At 43.3% G+C, this 20122-nt stretch overlaps 2 protein-coding genes and 1 long non-coding RNA gene across 4 annotated transcripts in view; 2 read left to right on the top strand and 1 right to left on the bottom strand.

Moving 5' to 3' along the window:
- PAQR8 (progestin and adipoQ receptor family member 8) overlaps positions 1 to 9592 on the top strand; it is a 119737-nt gene extending 110145 nt beyond the window's left edge. For both annotated transcript variants that reach the window (XM_027057578.2, XM_027057577.2), the window contains one exon: positions 5289 to 9592. In XM_027057578.2, coding sequence (XP_026913379.1) covers positions 5310 to 6374 — 1065 coding nt within the window. In that variant the 5' untranslated portion in view covers positions 5289 to 5309 and the 3' untranslated portion in view covers positions 6375 to 9592. The remainder of the gene's footprint in view (positions 1 to 5288) is intronic.
- A 7095-nt stretch (positions 9593 to 16687) lies between these two features.
- On the bottom strand, positions 16688 to 18529 carry LOC106973064 (uncharacterized). The gene is made up of 3 exons (XR_001429933.3): positions 18394 to 18529; positions 17822 to 17922; positions 16688 to 16921 (listed from the first exon to the last, which is right to left on the bottom strand). It is a non-coding gene; the product is annotated as an uncharacterized LOC106973064 (long non-coding RNA).
- Positions 18530 to 18569: 40 nt separating this feature from the next.
- Positions 18570 to 20122, top strand: part of EFHC1 (EF-hand domain containing 1) — a 66902-nt gene continuing 65349 nt past the window's right edge. Inside the window, exon 1 of the mRNA XM_015070117.3 lies at positions 18570 to 18736. Within this exon, the coding sequence (XP_014925603.1) occupies positions 18674 to 18736 (63 nt within the window). The 5' untranslated portion in view covers positions 18570 to 18673. The remainder of the gene's footprint in view (positions 18737 to 20122) is intronic.

Genomic DNA, 20122 nt, shown 5'->3' with positions numbered 1-20122 from the left:
ATGATTAGGTGTATAATTTTATATGCTGAGTACCATTTTAGACATGGGAACTTGCACGCTAACAGAGCTGGCCACAAATAGGGGCGTGAGCAGAGTAAACCAATGATAAGTACTCCAGGACAGAAGTGTGCTGGGAAGAGCCCTAAAACCCAGTCTGAGGGGTAGGAGAGGCTTCCTGGTGGAGCTGGCTCCTGGGCAGAATGTTGATGAGCTGGGTTGCTGGACTGACTGGAGGCTTGTCATCATGTGTGGAAATAAAGAGTGTGGCACTTTTGAAAAACTCCCAGTATTGTGATCCAGGCCATTAAAGTGGCCTGGAGGTGTGGATTGAGAGGAAAGTGGTCAACAGAAGTAGGACTGGTAAGGGCTTAAAGTCTGTGTTGTAAACAAGCAATGGTGAGCTACTGGGGGCCATGGGGAGGGGAGTGGTATTCAGATTTCCGTTTTTAAACTATCACCCTGAAGTGGTTCAGAGAAGAGAGGGTGTGGCAGACATGAGGCAGGGGAACCATCACTTAAGGAAGGAAGGTCAGTTATGACACTGCTGTTTTTATCCTCTGCATCAGTTCATTTTGAAGCCTTGAGTGGAGAGCAGTAGAAATGGAAAGAATGCATGGATTCCAGAAATGGTGAGATAAAACCAACAGGCCTAGATGACTGATTAGATGTAGGGGAAGGGTCAAGTCTGGGTTGAAGGACAAGTTGGAAGATGTTGAGTTTGAAGTGCCCATGGATAGTCAGTTGGACAAATCCAGAGCCACTGGATATTTGAATCCAAATTTCAGGAAAGATCTGGCTACAGGTATATGTGTGGGAATCATCTGGTACAGGTGCTAGCTAAAGCCAAGGGTGTGGGAGAAGTACCCGCACCAGAGGGACCGTGGAGGTAGAAAAGGGGCAGATGGCAGACCCCTGGAAACACCAGAGTTGACAAGGGTGGTGGGAGAAGAAAACAGGCAAGACCAGAGAGGGTAGCATCACTAAGGCTGAGAGAGGAGCATTAGTCAGCAGCATGAATCCCCACAGCTCAGGTGAGATGAGGATCAAACAGGCTTAAAGCTTCAAGGATGAGACATGAACTCCCATCTTCTTTCTGCAACATCAAATCTAAACTCCTTTCAGTAATGCTGTGGCACCTACCCCACTCGCTTCTTGATTACTCCCCAACAGCCCCTCTGTTTATGGGCCCACAAAGAAGCCACAGCATTCCCTTCCTGGGAATTCCCTTTTGCCCCCTTCCTGAAATACCCTGCTCCTCACCCCTTTACTTGTCTAAGTCCCAGTGTGCCCCGAGTGAGCTCCGCTCTGGAGACCTGTTTGTATTTCAGTCTACTTAATAATTACATGCAGTCCAGTGATGTTGGCTACAGATTCATGAAGTTTGAATCTTCTTGTAGGCTGCTTGGGGAAAGGGGTCTTATTTTATTCTTCCTTTGTGGCCTTTGTAGTCTGCAGTATTGTTGAGCAGGTGATCCACAGAGCTCCTCCAGAGCTCTGCACATGATCAAAATATGACTTGAATTTAGCCAGTTTATGAGGATTCTTCAGGAAGATTCCATTTCAGCTGTTTGAGCAGAGGAGCTGGAGCATACCCTGTGCAGAAGAGATCATTCTAAGGTAGCATCTTGGTCAGCCAATGGCCATATCAGCTCAGGGAGAAGTCATGGGGACGAGGCCAGGAACGAGGGAGGCACCCTTAGTCTGAGCTTTAGTCAGAGCTGGGACTGGAAAGGCTGGAGGTATGTGCCTGCACCAGTATCATGATGCCAACAGGTGATTTCCTCCAAGAAAGATTCTCAAACTTTCTAGTTGGCCCTTTGAAGACTACTTCTGGAAGTACTGCACACTCTGGCACAGTGAAAGTAAATCCTGTCTATGGGGGTAAACTATGGGGGACTCCACTTGACAGGGCTTCTGAAGTTAATGCTGATTTTAAAAATTATACTTTGTTACCATTGCTGTGGCTGCTCTCTGGTGAAGGGAGAATTTTATGGCAGGGGAAGGGGCAGTTGCTAAGAAAAGGACAAAGAAATAATCCCCTCTCTTTCTGACTGTTAGTTTAGAATTTTTCATTTTTCACTTCCAAAGTGTAAAAATTTAGATCCTCTTCACCCACACATAGATGACCTAGATCTTTGCAGCACCCTCATTACTGACAGGTAAGACATCATATCTTGAGTCGGAGACCATTGTGGTAGTGTCCCTGCAACTATACTCCGTGGGTGTTGGGCTCTCTCCATGGGTGTTGGGCTACACACTCCAGAGGATGGGGTTATTAAGGAGACCCTGAGGCTGGTGTGGCAGCACTTTAAAGATCCTTGGAGGGGCACCTGGGTGGCTCAGTCGGTTAAGCACCCAACTTCGGCTCAGGTCATGATCTCACAGTTCGTGAGTTTGAGCCCCCCATAGGGCTCTGTGCTGACAGCTCAGAGCCTGGAGCCTGCGTCAGATTCTGTCTCCCTCTCTGTCTTCCCCTCACCCACTTGCTCTTTCTCTCTCTCTCTCTCTCTCTCTCAAAAATAAACATTAAAAATAATTAAAGATCCTTGGAAAAGAAGCTCACATTTGCAAGGGAAATAATGATTCTGCCATTTTTTCCCCCTGTGCATCCTTTCCTTTTAAGTTAAAACCATTAGGTCTTGTACTTCTTAGTTCTAAAACCTCTCCTAGTTTATTTTCTGTAAGAGAGAACTAGAAATAATTTTCTGAAAAGAACTCAACATAAAGCCATGAAGTTAGGTTAGTGGTATGAGGACTGGAGGAACACTTGGGGTCAGAGCTCTGCAGACAGGGTTTTCTAGAAACTGACAATAAAGCAGTATCATGATCTGTCGGATCATGTCCTCAGAATGGACAGATGCCAATTGGTTCCCATGTCTAAACTGTGTTGAGTTCCAACCATTAGACAATCAAAACCTGAGTTTTCAGTCTTTAGAAATTCACTTGCTTTGTTTGGGTTATAAGAACCTATTGTCCCAGACATCCTATTTTGAGGAGACAATGATGGGCAGAAATTGTACAGACATGTGTTATTTAACTTTAGATGTGGAATTGCCTCCAATTGGTTTGGGTGCCCAGGGGTGATGGAAACACCCTTGATCTTAGACAGCAATGCTAAGGTGGAGCAATTCTACAGCTCATATCCCCAGTGACTCACCTTTACTTTTCCCAACCACAAAATCAGACCAATATTTCTGATTTTTCTGTCTACTTCACAAGAGATGGAAGAAGCCTGTATCTAAAGAATAGAGCTCTTTAATTCCCCAGAGCTTCAACAAAGCCCAGCTCCCCCAGGCCACATACTTCTCAGCCAATAGCTACCAGACAACTTGAAACATTGCCCCATGTCCTAGGCCCAGCCATGCAGTGCGTCCACTTGATCCTAGGGCTGGCATATTCCATCTGTTTGCACCATTCCCTGTCCCTCTCCTTTACCCCTGCTGTGTTGTCACCAACTGCCACTGGAGTTTAGTTGGAGGAGTCTTAACTCAGGCTCTCGGATCCTCCTGCTGGCTGACAGCAGAAGCACTGCTTAGCTTTTTCTTTTGTTTTCTTTTTCTTTCTTTCTTTCTTTCTTTCTTTCTTTCTTTCTTTCTTTCTTTTTCTTTTCTTTTTAATTTTTTTTAACGTTTATTTATTTTTGAGACAGAGAGAGACCGAGCATGAATGGGGGAGGGTCAGAGAGAGAGGGAGACACAGAATCTGAAACAGGCTCCAGGCTCTGAGCGGTCAGCACAGAGCCCGACGTGGGGCTCGAACTCACGGACCGCGAGATCATGACCTGAGCCGAAGTCGGACGCTCAACCAACTGAGCCACCCAGGTGCCCCTTCTTCTCTTTTCTTTTTTTTTTTTTAAATGAATTAAGGTATTCTGATGACTGTTTTTTTCCTCTCTCCCACTCTCCCTCTTTTTGTCCTTCTGACTCCATAATCCTTAGTAAGCATTTTATATTTTAGAGTTTCTCATTTAACCATCACAACTATCCATATGGTATGCAGAATTATTACTCCCATTTTACAGATGAAGACACTGAAGCCTGGACAGCTCTATAACTTGCCCTGTTACCCAGAAAGTAGCCCCAAACCAAGGATTGACTCCACGTCTCCCTGAGCTTTTTTTTTTTTTACATTTTATTAATTTTCATGCCCTACATTTTAGATCATTATCTAATTTTTTTCTTTTTCAATATTGATTAAGAAATGTGAGTCGGAAGATTACATTTTCTTCACTAAAATTAGTAATACTTTGAGAAGCACTTGCTGTATCTCTCCCAGCAGAAGGGCTCTGAAGGAAAGGAGCCATTTCAATAAATCAATCAGATTTTGAACTGGTCTGAGGAAAAGAGGTTAGAAAATATGAAGTACAAAAGGTAGCTGTATACATGCTGAAAATCCATTTCTTTACCAAAAAAATTCACATGAAATTTTGCAGCTCTTTTGTGATATATTTTGTGAAATAATTGCTATGCTCCTCTGGCTCATCTGTCATGTAAAAAAAATTCTAAGTGTAAGTTAAAACATTTTTGAGGTCTAAAATTCATTGGGTACAGATTTAGGTGCCCAGGAGAGCAAATGCAAAACGACTTACTTTCCAATTTAATTTAAAAAGAAAAGAAAACAAAAAACACACCCCCCCCCCAACTTTTACAGTTAGATTTTTATGTTGAATTTAGGCCAGTTGTTAATTTTGTTTAACTGTTAAAGTATTTCCCAGAATATGTATTGGTCTTCACCAACCAAATTGATGACTCATTTGCCTATCTTTACTCTGAAGTTCAAGTTTCTACTGCTTATCTCAGATTTTCAAGTTACTGGTGAAATTAGTGGATATTTTAAGATCAGGTGGTCAAGAAATGTAAGCTGTCATTAGTAACATCAATATTTATCATTTTTAATATTTCAATATAATGTCTCATACTATTAAAGCCTGTCTGGTAACTACATTTTAATAACATCTGGGAAACTTCAAGGTACCTCTAAAGGTACCCTTACGTACCTTCCTGATATCATTAAAACAGGCTGGTTAACAGCCCTATCTTACAAGATGTGCCTTCACACCGCTGTGGGTAGTAGAGAAGAAACCCCAATCTTAGGGTGGTGGGGGGGGGGGGGCGTTCTTAGTCCAACTCGATTACATACCGATGAAACAAAAATGAGGCTCAAAGAAGCTGCCTGCCGCTCCCCGGCTCCCCTAATGCACTCGAAGCCCTAAGCAACCCCACGGCCCTCGCCGCCTCTGCCCCGTCCGCCTGTCTCTCGGTTTGCCGACTTTCCTCTGTTCTCTGCAGGTTGCCGCCCCGCCGGCCGCCATGACGACCGCCATCTTGGAGCGCCTGAGCACCCTGTCGGTGAGCGGGCAGCAGCTGCGCCGCCTGCCCAAGCTCCTGGAGGACGGCCTTCCCAAGATGCCCTGCACCGTCCCCGAGACGGACGTGCCCCAGCTCTTCCGGGAGCCCTACATCCACACCGGCTACCGCCCGACGGGCCACGAGTGGCGCTACTACTTCTTCAGCCTCTTTCAGAAGCACAACGAGGTGGTCAACGTCTGGACCCACCTGCTGGCCGCCCTGGCCGTCCTCTTGCGATTCTGGGCCTTCGCTGAGGCCGAGGCCTTGCCGTGGGCCTCCACCCGCTCGCTGCCCCTGCTCCTCTTTATCCTGTCCTCCATCACTTACCTCACGTGCAGCCTTCTGGCCCACCTGCTGCAGTCCAAGTCGGAGCTCTCGCACTACACCTTCTACTTCGTGGACTACGTGGGCGTGAGCGTCTACCAGTATGGCAGTGCCTTGGCTCACTTCTTCTACAGCTCCGACCAGGCCTGGTACGAGCTGTTCTGGCTCTTCTTCTTGCCAGCAGCTGCCTTCTGTGGCTGGTTATCTTGCGCGGGCTGTTGCTATGCCAAGTATCGCTACCGCAGGCCTTACCCAGTCATGAGGAAGATCTGTCAAGTGGTGCCGGCAGGGCTGGCCTTCGTCCTAGACATCAGCCCCGTGGCACACCGCGTGGCCCTGTGCCACCTGGCTGGCTGCCAGGAGCAGGCGGCCTGGTACCACACTCTCCAGATCCTCTTCTTCCTGGTCAGCGCCTATTTCTTCTCCTGCCCGGTTCCTGAGAAGTACTTCCCGGGTTCCTGTGACATTGTGGGCCACGGGCATCAGATCTTCCACGCCTTCCTGGCCATCTGTACGCTCTCCCAGCTGGAGGCCATCCTCCTGGACTACCAGGGGCGGCAGGAGATCTTTCAGCAGCGCCACGGCCCTCTGTCTGTCTACACAGCTTGTCTGTCTTTCTTCTTCTTGGCGGCCTGCAGCGCTGCCACCGCAGCCCTCCTGAGGCACAAAGTCAAGGACAGGCTTACAAAGAAAGATTCTTGAGGCTAGCAGGTGGAGTGAGATGTGGAGGCAGCCTGTCGTGATTTGGGGAAAAACCCAGTACAACATTAGGAGTTGACTTTTTGTCTTTTAAGAGTTGCTTTTAAATTAATACATATTTCCAAGGATATGCCGTGGCATTGGAAAGCCAAAGGATTCAAGAATTTTGTTGTTATAGTTGTTGCTAATAAAAGGAGTATTACTTTTTCCTCTGTGTCATAGCCTTACAAGATAAAGGAAGGGAAGGGACCTTGGCTAAGATTCATGGGACACTAAATTAAGGGTGATCTTTCTGCCTGAAAACGTAGGGGAATTCTGACTTTGGCCTCGAGGGGCAAGTCCTGGAGCTGAAGGGATAAAAAAGTTGGGACTGGAAAGTAAGTGTGTGGCTGGTCCACACCGTATTGGAATGGCCATCCTACTATGTTGGTTTTTGGTAATTGAATAAATTGAGCCAAGAACTCGATTTCATTTGGATTTCGGATTGTCCAGGGTGGAGAAGTCAGAATCTTCAAAATGACTCAGTGAAACCCTTAGACATAATGAATTACTCCGTTCATCTGATTTCTGGTCCCTTCTCTCTTGCCCTACTCTGCCACTGACTCTTTTCTCAGGATGATGTCTGCCTGGCTGTTTTCTCTGCAGTGTTGTCACTCCCATCTGTACCTTGCATGGTAATATAGAGGAATATGAAGGAGTCATATTTCCAGGAAATGCTTGGATCCATGTGGACATTCAGAAAGCTTATTCTCATATAATAATAATGTAGATGGTACTAGAAAGTGCAGTGCCAAGAGCCATCAGGAGACCCAGCCAGTAAGCATGGATACTGTTTTGTGTCATAGGACACTTCTGTTTTATACCTGTAGACTGCAGTACTTGAAATCTATTAGGGCTGCCTTACAGGCCAGAAAATCTGGGGCTTGTGCTAGGGAATCTCCAGATTTGGGCCAACATGTTAAAAAAACAAAACAAAAACTAATAGAGCGAAGTAGTTCTGAGGGTCCCTGTAGGGACTCGATTATTTCAAGAGGAATCCAGGGACTGGCCTCTTAACTAGATGCCACCACATAAAGGACCCACATAACTACCCTGGTTTAAGGTCCTCCAGCAGGTGGATAACCACCTCAACTTAGACCTGAATCCTTAAAATAATCAAGCCCCAGGACAGATGAACATATGTGCTCACTGTGGGTCAATGCCTGAAGGTTCCTTTGGGTAAGAATGGTGAACCAGGTACTCTGTAGCTAGAATTTTCTTTTGCCCAGTAGCTTCTATGGGATAAGTGGTACTTGCGATTGATGTGTTCTGGCCGCACAGCCTTCTCTGAGGACCGATTTATGTACTAATCCTGTGAAGGGGGCTGTGTTGACAGAGGAGCCATGGGAGTATTCTCAGAGGCCATGTTTCCTATCAGGATAAGGTCTCTGTTTACTAAAAAGGAAACTGCTTTGTTTTCAGGCCAGTTTGATGAAATTTTTCTGTTACTAGGTTATTTTGTTATCTTCACGTCTTTGTTTTCTTCCTTTCTCTGAGAAATTTGTGGATTTTGTGCCTTATAAATGGAAATGTATGAACACTTTACTTAATATATGGCCATGCGGAATTTTCAGTTTTGGGTTATAGGAATAAGGAAAAAAAGAATGCATTGCTTTTCAACCGGTGGATGAAAAAACGTCAGAACACCAGAATTACTTATCATTCAAAAGACTCTGTCAACCTGCATTTTGGCAAAAACCAAACAAACAAAAAACCACTCAACTGAAGCTTTCCTATAATCTTCATACCAAGAAAGCATATGTCTTGTCTGCTACATGGAGTTCCTAGATGGATTTCTTTGTTAATTCTTAAATACCTGAACTTCTGTGCTACCCAAGTGTCTTACATAAGCTTCTGGTGTCTAGTCCAAATTCATCACAAAGTTGGCAAAACTGAAGCCAGTTGAACTAAACAAGGGAATGGGGGGGTTGTACAAACACATCGCAAGAGGGTCAGTTTAAAATGGGGACTAGAAAATGTTTGAAATATTCACTTTTACGATTCAAAGACTGTATTTTAAAAGTTGGGAGGAAGGTTTAAATCAAGCTCTTGGATATGGTGGTGGTCCTGTTGGATGTAGATCTTCAGGCCAAAGGCAGGTACTTTTTAGAAGAGAAAGCCGGAAAGAGAGCAGTGATCTTCAAATGCGGGTGACAGAGCAAGGCCAGCTGACACACTGTAAATGGTCTGTGACAGGTTCAGATAGACTAACCTCTTAAGGTATTGCCATGAAATTATTACTTTAATTTGCACAGGTATTGGTCCTCCAAGTGATTGGAAATTTTTAAAAAAGTATAAAATTTTTCACCAGAGATATTTGAGGAGCACTGGGGACTAGGTATCTCATTAAAATACCAGTATCTTATTCAAAATATATAAACACAGAAAATGCAGATGGTTTAAACTACTCAGACTTTTGAAGGATTAAAGACTCCTTTTAAAACATTTGCATTAAAATGAGTGTATCAGCAAGGAACAGACTTCGTTTATTTAAAAGAAGTAATTAAGTATTTGATAAAGGAAGTTATTTTACTCCACCATAGCCTCACCAACAGTTGACATCTGGAAATTCTACCAGTTATCTCTCTGTGTCTATTAACATGTAAATGCCTCTGGAAAACCTAAACGATCAGTCATTTACATCTTGTGAATAAAAGTTTTGATGGATTTGTATGAGGCCGTACTCAAGGTAAGGAGATGGGGTATCAGGACACAGCAGATGGGGACACATTTGCCTATTTCCATCTTGCCTAGTACTTCCTGCCTTGTAATTACCAATGAGCTAATGTTAGTACGCTTCAGATGTTAAAGTTTCATTTCCCACCTCTGCTAAAAGTACCTCACTCATTAACAATATTCTCAGTCCTCTAATTGGAATCTTGAAATAGTAGGAGCTCAGGCTGTGGAATGAAGGTAGCTCATTCCTGATTCTGTTGCCCCCTGTCCACAAAATGGTACCTTAATGTTAAGTATATTGTGTTCTTCAGATGCTGCACTGTAGTTTCAAGCTGGCCCTCCAGATGGCGCTCATGTCTTAGCATGGCCATTTTATCTAAATCTTTGGGCTATTGTGTTGGTCCTATTGTTTTGCTTGATTGCTCCGCAAAGAAAAAAATGGAACTATTTTCTGTTTATATAAATCTACTTACACGAATGACCATTAAACAGATTTTGTATATGGATTGTTGTACTGTCAACAATTATCTTGTTTCTTTGACAAGGTTCTTTAAAAAAAAAAAAAGTTTACTTATTTTGAAAGAGAGAGAGTACAAGCAGGGAAGAGGCAGAGAGGAGAGACAGAATCCCAAGTAGGCTACACGCTGTCAGCACAGAGACCCTGGAAGGGCTCAAACTCACCAATGGTGAGATGATGTCCTGAGCTGAGATCAAGAGTCAAGATGCTTAACGGACTGAGCTACCCAGGCACCCCTCTTTGACAAGGCTCTTGACAAAGGCTACTTTGACAAGGCCCGTCTTAAAGAAAGGTTTTATCTAGACAAACATTGCCAGGAGGAGGAGGTCAGGACATTTTATATTCACCAAGAAGTAGGAAAATACAAAAGCTTAAAACATCTTCATACCCCAACCCCCAAAATACATATAACACACCTGTGAGTAGATCATATTGCCACCCCCAAAAGCTATGGAGTTGATTTCTCTGAGGATTTCCATCTAATTCAATAAATACTTCTAGTTTTATGAACAATAGTGCTAAAGATTTCAAAATTTTGAATTGATGGACTGTATTTTTAAATCTAAAAATTATGAATTATAATTATACTATAACAGCTATTATAATGGATGTATTGTGGAATGTGGCACCTATGAACCAAAGGATTTTGTAGCCCAACTCTTATATTTAAATAGCTGTGAAAACAGTCATTCTCCAGGCTACTCAGCTTTAGGCCATAGTACAATCACAACGGTAAGAAAACACCATTTGCCTGGGTTGAGGCGCTGATGGAATTATGGATGTCCTTCTTGCCCAAACCCTTTTCATGACCAATAGGGGCCCTAGGTAGTTTGCAAATGCTTCTGTTGTCACTGCTAATAGTTTAACCACTCTTCAATTACTGATTCATCAAGTAGGTATGAGCATCTGCTGGTGGCAGTCACCATGTTAGCTCTGGAGATACCACAGTAAGAAAAACAACAACAACAACAACCAGAGATCCTTCTACAGAGAGTTTTCAGACTGCTAAATGAGAACCAGCATCTTCCCATGGTGGGCCATCACAGGGTACCCCTCTAGGTCTTGATCCCAGTCTGAGGGCCAGATGGCAGGCCAAACCCAGGGGAGGCTGGGACTTGCTTTGTGCCAGAACATTTTCAAAAGGAATGAGCTCTTTTCCTCCCTCCCCCACCACCACCCCAGAGGCTAGAAATATCTTCCCCACCAGCAAGGCTGTCACCTGTGGCCACCTCAAACCTTGTTACTCCCATTGCTTCTCTAGCCCTTTTCACTGTCCTGAGTACAGGTCCCTGATTTGGAAAATCGGAAACAGCATGTTGCACTCTAGCTGCCTCCTTTAAAAAAAGAATAACCACCTTATCCTTTAAGGAATTTTTATCAAAATAATATGGAAGGGAAAGCATTGCATTTAAAAGAAATTCATTTAAATATTAACTTCAAGAGCTTATCTATCTCAGGTAAGGGCTTTTCTTACCTAACATGATCTCATAGGAAGAGGTATGCACTGTATTTTAGACTCCAGGAGGCCTTGACCAACTTAAAGGCTTCAGAATAACACCTCAGATCTTATCATGCATTATGCTTTCCAAAAAATTTCCACATCCATTTGAGGTTGTACATAATTGTTTGAAGGAAGGCCAACAAGATCTCCATTAAACTAGAAAACACGCTAAGAAAGTGGAAGGATTGGTTCAAAGTCACATAACTAGTTGTAATGTTTAAACTCAAATTGATTTCTTCTTCAGACAAATATAGGGCTCAGCTAATCAGAAACATCAATACCCAAATATTTGCAGAGCCCTTTACAGTGTGTGAAGTACTTTTACCATTGTGCATACTTTAATCTCATTTTAACTTTTGACCCTAAATACCTCATGAATAGCTAGGGTTGTATGGTTTCTTTGCAGGTTAAAGTGACTTACTTTACACCTTGTCCTTGGATGCCAAATAAAGCATTCTTTGCACCTCACAGTCTTCTCAGAGCCCAAAAGGTCATTGGCTACAGGCCTTTGGTGGCCTGGAGTATAATATCAAATCTCACTCTCCAGTGACAGGTTCTTGAAAATACCTTGATTCCTTGGATAAGAAATTCCTCTAGTATTGATACTTTTCCCAAGATTCTGCAAGCCCTCCCTCTCATCTTTCATTAGGATTTTCAGTTCTTCAAACAATTAGATCTCCCAGGGATTTTGACAAGTGATATGACTTTGAATATAGGATTTAAAAAAAAAATACTTCTCTGCCTTATAAAAAAGTTACACAGATTTAGCAGAAAGTCCCCCATTTATCATTTTCAAGTAATATGTGCTTATTAAAGAAAATGCAAAAAAAAAATAGGGAAAAAAGATAATCCATAGACCCATTATTAAAATAAATCTCTTCCAGGGAAAAATAAGGCTATGGCAAAATGTTGTTAATGATAAGTAAATTAGCAGTGTCATATAAAACTCCAAGAAAAAACAGAAATTGGGATCTAGAAATTTTAAGCAACCTAATACTTCCATTCTTTTGTGCATAATCAACAGTCTCTGGCTCAGTGTACAGGAATACCAAGATAGTTATATTACACTCCCTTCAGACATTACACTATGTAGGTAATTTGATGATACTGTGGCTGAGATACAGGCTCATGTAACAAAGCCAACGATACATTATCTTGTATTGAAAGAATTCTCTGAAATGCCTCTCCTGAATCAAGCCCTCCAAGAAAACCCTGCTAGAAAGACTTTCCCTGGAGGGGAGGCCTAGCCTGTTGAACTGGTGATCATGTGATTCACTGACAGCCACTCCACAAACACTGAACACCACTAGGTGCCAAGCCCTGTTCTAGGCACCAGGAACACAGCAATGGCCAAAACACACAAATCCTTGCCCTTAGGGAGCTTGCATTCAGGGGTTGGAGGATGGGTAGGACAAACAATGAACCAAATAAGTAAGTTATGTAGTATGTTAGAAGGTGATAGTGCCAAGGAGAAATCGCAAGAATAGGCCAGAGGGACAGGATAGGTGTGCAATTTTAAACAGAATCAGGGAAGACTACAGAAATAGGTGAGGGAGTTGGCTCTGTTTCTCTCCCAAGCAGATGCAAAAAGTGTAAGGGCCCTGAGGCCAGAGCATGCTAGGAATAGCTGGAGGCTGGCATGAACAGAGAGAGAGAAAGAGAGAGAGAGAGGGTAGTAGACAATGCAGACAAGTTGTGAGAGCCCTGTAAGCACTTTGGCTTTTACTATGACTTCAGGACAGGGTACGCTGGGGAAGAATTCTGCTCAAGAAAAGTCACGGTCATTGTTTACTTACATGGACTAATTACTAGTTGCACATTACCTTCCCTATAGAAAACAGTAAATCTTGTGCCCTGCAATCTACACTAAACCAGGTTATCATCAAGCTAATCCATCTGTGGGCTGGTCACATGGACTCTGTATTCCCGTGGACACTCTCTGGTACTCACAGGATTCTTCCCAAATTTTTCTTAGCATTTTTTTAAGTGATCAGAATGCTGAGTTCCACTTCCCAGATAGGCTTTGAATGTTTCCTTGTTCTACTGACATTGGTTTGTACTCTGGGTAGTCCTCTGGGCAAAAATGCAATGAAACATCCAAGGCAGAGTCTATAAACTAGGAATAATAACATCAACAGTTTACATTAGCTGGTGCTCACTCCTTGCCAAGTCCTTAGCTGAGCTATTTTCTTAGATTCTTTCACTTAACCCTTCACTTACAACCCTATGAGATAGATATTATTGTCTCCATTCTCAAATGTGGAAATTGATAGATTAGGTAAGTTTTCCCAGGACTACCTGGCTAGTAAGTAATGGAATCTCACAGAAACTCAGGCCTTTGAATCCAGAATCCATATTCTTAACCAAAACAAAGTAAATGTAGAAGGTTTTCCGGCCTAACTTCCCCGTTGACGACTGTGTGAACTAGAGGCGTAGAATTGAGAAGAAAATGTAATGTGGGTTTTTGTTTTTGTTTTGTTTTGTTTTGCCTTGATAAATGAAATAAACCTGAAGATGCAATTCTTGTTGCATCTAGACACTTTGGCCAAGCATAATCCTTAGGCTGTTATTGATGGTGAAATTCTTAAATGTACTTCTGTGCTAGAATCCAATGCAGCCCTAGTCACATTACAAATGTCAGTCTCAGGGGCCATCTGTGACCATTCAGAAAAATTCCAAGGTATCAAACCAGCTTTAAGAACCACTGACTATCCTCAATTATTTCCCTACATTTCTCTAGTGAACCCTTCCTCATCTTCAGGACCTATTAAATATATCCTATTATTCATTAAAGTGAATTTGAGCACTATTCTGAGCTAATGCAATTTCTTTTCCTTAAAGACAACTATGGAAACATGCAAAGCATCTCCACTCAGTGTTTTTTTTCTTTTTACAAGAACAAATCATTTTGGAATCTTACTAATTTTACTGTGGGAAAAGCACCTTAGCACAAAGTTTGTTTTCAATAAGTACTAGTGGCAATCATCGTCATAATAATTATTAATATTTCTATCACTTTATGCAGTGCAGGGTGCTGGGGGTTCTATACAAAAGTGTCCACCTTTTCCACGGGGTATAAAAGTATCTCACCAGACTGGCAGCTCTCTGCCTTTGGGAGGGATTTCTCTCCACTCATAACAGATTAAGACATGTTTTATTTTCCCAGGATGCTGCATATGTTCTGCGTAGCTTTCACTGTTTTCAAATGACCACATGACCGCAAAGCAATTAGTGACCATTAATTCTGGTTCAGGCTTCTCATTTTTGAGATAAAATAACCAGAATCTCAGGTAGGTAAGTTGTCTGAGCTCAAACAAATATTTATAGTACAATAAGGACATGAATGTGGTTCTCAAGACCCCAACCTGCTGTTTCATTTTCTGTTCCATGCTACATACGTGAAAAAGGAAGAGTGTTTGAGATATGCAACAGAAGTATCAACAGAAATGCAAGCATTTCCCCCTTGTTTCAAGGTTGGCACTTACCTGAATTAATGAATTTGACTGTTCACCTTTGGAATCTACAACTATAATGGATATTACTGCCCTATTGCTCTCACATATCTCTATCTCCATACTATTAAACCCTTATTAGGTCAGAGATGTCTGACAAGCAGGATGGCAAAGTCAATGATACCTCACATGCCGAAGGAGGAAGATCTTTTCCATCTGAGAGAGGATTGAGGCAGAGTGTAAGAAATACTCAACTGGGAACTAGACTTTAACTAATGGTTTCTCAACCTCTTTTGGTCTGGGGATATCTCATCAGTAAAATGAGCGGGCTGGACTGTGTCAATCGATTCCCAGGTTTTTTATTGTGACCATGTAAACAATACCTAGAATATGAATATGTATATATCTTGAAGACTTTTTCAGCAAATTATTCCTATCCATATAACATTGGATACATCCTGATAATTAATATTCTATTTGTTCCTTTTTAAAAAAAAACTGTTGTCACAATCCATTGAGTTGATTTTAACAGCTACTAATGGAGACTGGCATGTTTGAAAAATACTGGGTGATCTCCAAGTTATTCACTCATTCACTTGGTCATTTTACAGCTGTTCATTGAGTATTTATGAGGTGTTAGCACTGTGATGGGATCCAGGAAAATGGCAATGAACAAAACAAAGAACCTATCCTTGTGACACTTATATCCTGTGAAATCTGATTCTGTGAGGTAATGTTTCATAGGCTTTTTCAGAGGGAAAGGAATTCCAATTCAACCAGCTAAAGTCATAGAATGGGTTTGACTTAAGGGAGAAAAAAGCAGCTGAAACACAAATTTTTTGAAACCCCTGGCAGGAACCTACCATCAGGCCAAAATCATCTGAACCCAAATTGTATGCATTTTCATCAAATGAAGATTTCCTGTGGGTCCTAAATCTGCTCCTGTAACTGCTTGGAAGTCCCTGAGGATGTTTCTTTTGCCCTTTACCATATTTTGCAAAGATCGAGGTGGCTCGACTGGGCAGTCTTTTTAGATAAGAGATTCCAGAAACCACAGAGTGGTGGAAATGAATGCTAGATAGCACTCTGACTGAGGGACACTCCCCTGCAAAGTCTTACCCCTTTGTTCATACATTAGCCACATCCCCAGCACTTTCAAACCTACAGGTTTATAATTGAATTTTCCAGAAACAATGCTGTACCATTTTTATTCAGCAGAGGGAAGTAGAGCACCCAAAATCATTGCATAAATATCTGAGGGACACACACACACACACACACACACACACACACACATGCTTGATATATGTCCTGTAAATTTAGGCACTGAAGAATAATATCACAGGATTGAAAACAAATTCTGGGAAAAACGCTGAAAAAGGAGACTTATTTTAGATAACTGCTGTATTTTAGCCTCTGCCACTCTGATATCTCCCAGGAACTGCTGAGAGATAGCCAGCATGAGGCCCTCTTTTCAGTTCGGCCTGCTGGCAGTCTAATCTTTCCCTATTTTCCTTTCCCCAAGTTTTGAAACACCTGCTAAGTCATGCAGTGTCTCTGTGGTCTTCTGAGTCCGGGCTTGATGCACAGCCTTCAGACCATAGCACTTTTTACTTCAGCTGCCGGGGATGGTCTGGGTCCTGCTCTCTCCCACATATTGCAAAAAGTGGAAAATAGCACAAATCGAAGTGTGATACATGCTGAGTTGTCAGTCATGTTTGGGAGAAATGAGATATAAACTTAATCACACAAAATGTCAGGGTTCAAGCAGTTTTCCAAAGCCCTATCATTATTTTTTAATTTTCCCCCCACTTCTTTACAGACTTGTCCCGTGCTTTTTAGCACTGATGCAACCACTGCCTGGCTTCCTCTCCTCAGAGGTGATGGCATTTTTAAGAGGCCAAGGAAGGTTTTACTCGCCATGCATTTCTAGGGTCCAAAAGGAGTTAAAACATTTAATCTTTTAACTAGTGTGTTCTTCTGGAACAGAAAAGCATTTCAGCAGAGGCCACTCCTCAAATAGAAACAGATGCCACAATGGACAATAGGCTTAGGCATGACTTACCCTTTCCAGTCCCCATGGACTCCTTCCCTACCCAAGTGTAACCATACAGTTAGTCTAGAAGGGCTCTTTCAAGTGTGACCATAGATTTACTTTTATTAAGATAGAGGGGAGGGCAGGATCATATAACTGGTAAGACTTTAAGGTTATCATCAAGAATCAGCAAGGATTATAGCTCCAGTGTTTCTGGGTACTCAGCATCAGTGAGGTGGAAAGAAGTGAGAGAAGCATCTTCTCTTTGAAAGTTGAACTTGCCATTTTGAAATATTCTCCCAGTAGCTGGCTTCCATCCAAGGTCAGTGGCTAAGATATAATGCAATGGACAGATACTTTTAAAACTTTCAGAAAGTTCAACAATGCTAATGCACTGATTTTTTTAAAAAAAGCACTAAATGCCTGCATTAAGGTAATATACTAATAGAAAATAAAAGAAAATTTTAAAGGTAAAAAAAAGGGAAGGGACAAAAACAGGAAACAGAAGTAGTAACGAGAGAGGAGAGGTTAGCAAAAAAGAAACTGAGCAGGTTGTGGTAGCTAGCCACCAATAACTGCTTCAGGGGGTGCCTGGGTAGCTCAGTAAGTTAAGCCTCTGACTTTGACTTTGGCTCAGGTCATATCTCACAGTTCATGGGTTTGAGCACAGCGTCCTGCTCTGTGCTGACAGCTCAGAGCCTGGAGCCTGCTTTGGATTCTGTATGTGTGTGTGTCTGCCCCTCTCCTGCTCGCGCTCTCTCTCAAAAATAAAATAAAAACATTAAAAAAAAATAACTGCTTCAGGTGCCACCAGTGGATTAATGTCATAGTCCCCCTGAGCTTCATGCCCATTACTGAAACTCAACAGGGGGATTTGCTCTGACAAGCAGCAATAAAACTAAAGCTGTTGACTATATTAGCAGTAAACTACCCGTGACATGGAGATACGCTTTCTGGGTCAGGCTTGGCTATTCTATCATGTTCCTGAAGTGGCTCATTATCAGAAACAGCTGTTATAAAAATCAGATTCCTGGGTTCTATTTCAGACCTAAAGAATCCCATGTCTGGGCGTCAGGATTTTGTTTGCTTTTTGTTTTTATCTTTAAGCTTTCCAGTGGTGATGGATAGTTGTTGTTGTTTCTCTTTCCTGAAAATGTTTCAGGAACAGGATTACATTTAAGGCATAATAATTTAAACAAGTTTTACAAAAATCACCAAAGGTGAGAATACTACGATCCTGACAATATTTCACCCATTTGCTTCTTTCTTTAGGACTTAGTTTTCTCTTTGAAGGACATGCATTTCCCCTTGTTCAGATCTTTGCATTGCAGCTGCAGATAGGTGTAGAGATCAGAATTGAGATTAGCACTCTGTAGCCCTAAGGTTAACGTATATTGAGTCTCCTGAGGCGAACATGACCAGTCTTCGGAGAACCGAGAGGGAGTAAGAGGCAGGGATCCACACAGGTGAAGATGGTAAAAAGATAATGCGGCAGTGGGAGGATTAGGGACAAGACGGCTGCATTAGTTCTTTGGACATCCTTGGGCCAGAGACACAACCGTGAATAATCCGCAGCCCCTCTCCCAACAAGCATAGGCCCGGGGTGCCACTTTCAACCGGAACCAACCATTTACACTTCAGTGTGAACTGGGACAAGAACCCTTTTCCCAGGGCTGGGAGAGGTGAGGTCCCGAGCTCAAGGCGCTGGCGGGGAGCGTGGAGAACCCGGTGAAAGGAAAGGAAGCACCTTCCCCTCCACCGTAGCTCATCTAAGGGACCGCTCCCCCCGCCCTGGACCTCACAGCAACGATGGCACCCTCCCTGCGGTCACGTCCTTCCACCCCGCAACGCCCCAGTCACAGCCACTGAGTCCGTAACCACCTCTCAAACGGAACGCCGGATCCTGGGGGCGGCGCATGCGCTCTCTCCTTACACCCGCTCCTCAGGCCCCGCCCCCAGGCGCGGCGCTCCGGAAGTTTGGCATTACCATGGAGCTTCCAGAGGCCCACAGACGCGGCTCGTCGCCCCGGCAACTGGGGCGCCCAACACCCTACCCGGCTGGAGGCGGCAAAAGCGGCCGCCATGGTGTCCAACCCTGTGCATGGCCTGCCCTTTCTCCCGGGCTCGTCCTTTAGGGACCCCACGGTGAGGACTTCTCTGCCCAACCCCCACCTGGCCCCACGCGCAGGCGGCCTCGAGGGCTCGCTGCTTAGCGCACCTGCAGCCTCCTCCTCCCAAGATTGTCCTCTGTCCCTTCAAACCCGTCCTCTGTCCCCACCTGTTCTCTGCCCGCCTCCACAATGCCGTCGTCCTCCTCCTCTCTCTCCCATCCTTTGCCCTCGGCTTCATCCTCTAGTTTTTCCACTCCACCTGGGCAGGACATTGGCCTCCTTGTTCTCATCCTCCTAGCTGCGTTCTTCCTCCTACCCTGTTCCTCTAGTCCCTGCCTCTTCTCCCTCCAGATCTCAGTTTGCCCCAGTTTCCTCCCTAGCTCATTGTCCCACCCCGTATCCCTCTCTGCCCAGCTCCCTTCGTAACCGCGCTCAGTTCCCCAGCCTAGCCCCTTTTCCCACTCAGCCTCCCTACAACTTCGTCCTCCTTCCCACAGCCCCATCTCACCCACCTTCCCTGGCCCATCATTCCCGCCCGCCTCCTTCCTCTTCCTTATCCTGGACCCAGCAGTCTTGCCCCCTCCCAGCTTGGTTTCCTGCCTTCTGTATATCATTTCCACTCATTCTCCTCTGTCCGCCAGGTCCTTTTCCGCAGTCTCTGCCCTCCTCGTTTATGCTTCTACCTAGCCCCATCCCCTTTCCGTTCAGCACTCCTGCCTTGTCTACAACTTAGTCCCACCTTCTCTCCAGCCCTGTTTTATCTTCTTTCACAACTTCGGTTTCTCCAAAAGTCAGACTTTTGACACTTGCCTATCTTCCTCCCAAACCATACCTCCCCGCTTTGTAGAAGATAATTCCATCCCGTCCCTTCAACCACAGTTGATTAGTTGTTTTTTTCTTCCCCAGTTCTATTCTTTTCTCTCTAACATTTGTACAAAAGATTCCTGACTAGATTGTTTTGCTCTTTCCCTACTTTAACTGTTTTTAGTTGTGTTCTGTAGACAAAATTGCAGGGGTGGGGGGCGGGGGGAAAGCTTGTTTTTGTTTTTGTTTTTTTCTCCTTCTGACATAGTTTAGCCCTTGATAAAATTATTTATTATTTGTTTCACTTCAGACATGGTTACTGAAATATGTTTGAAGATTAATATTGAGATTCAGTAAGCTATCATAGATGAGATGATGATAATTTGTATAGTTTAATAATTTAAGTTATAAGTTCCTTTCCATGGGTATAAAGGTAAGATAAAATATGTACTCAACTTATTTTCTTTGGGAGACTGAATTGAAATTGAAAGTTTGGTGAAGGAGTTTGAATTCTGAGTCTCTTCTTGATAATTATTCCTGCATGAAGACACAGCATTATAGAGTTTTTGCTTCAGTGGAGTTTTCCATTTTACATAAGTTAAAAAATATTGTAGGC

This window comes from Acinonyx jubatus, chromosome B2 (assembly GCF_027475565.1).
Source record: "Acinonyx jubatus isolate Ajub_Pintada_27869175 chromosome B2, VMU_Ajub_asm_v1.0, whole genome shotgun sequence".
Taxonomy (NCBI): domain Eukaryota; kingdom Metazoa; phylum Chordata; class Mammalia; order Carnivora; family Felidae; genus Acinonyx; species Acinonyx jubatus.
Note: the sequence above shows the minus strand (reverse complement) of the source record. Positions and strands in the feature narration are given on the sequence as shown.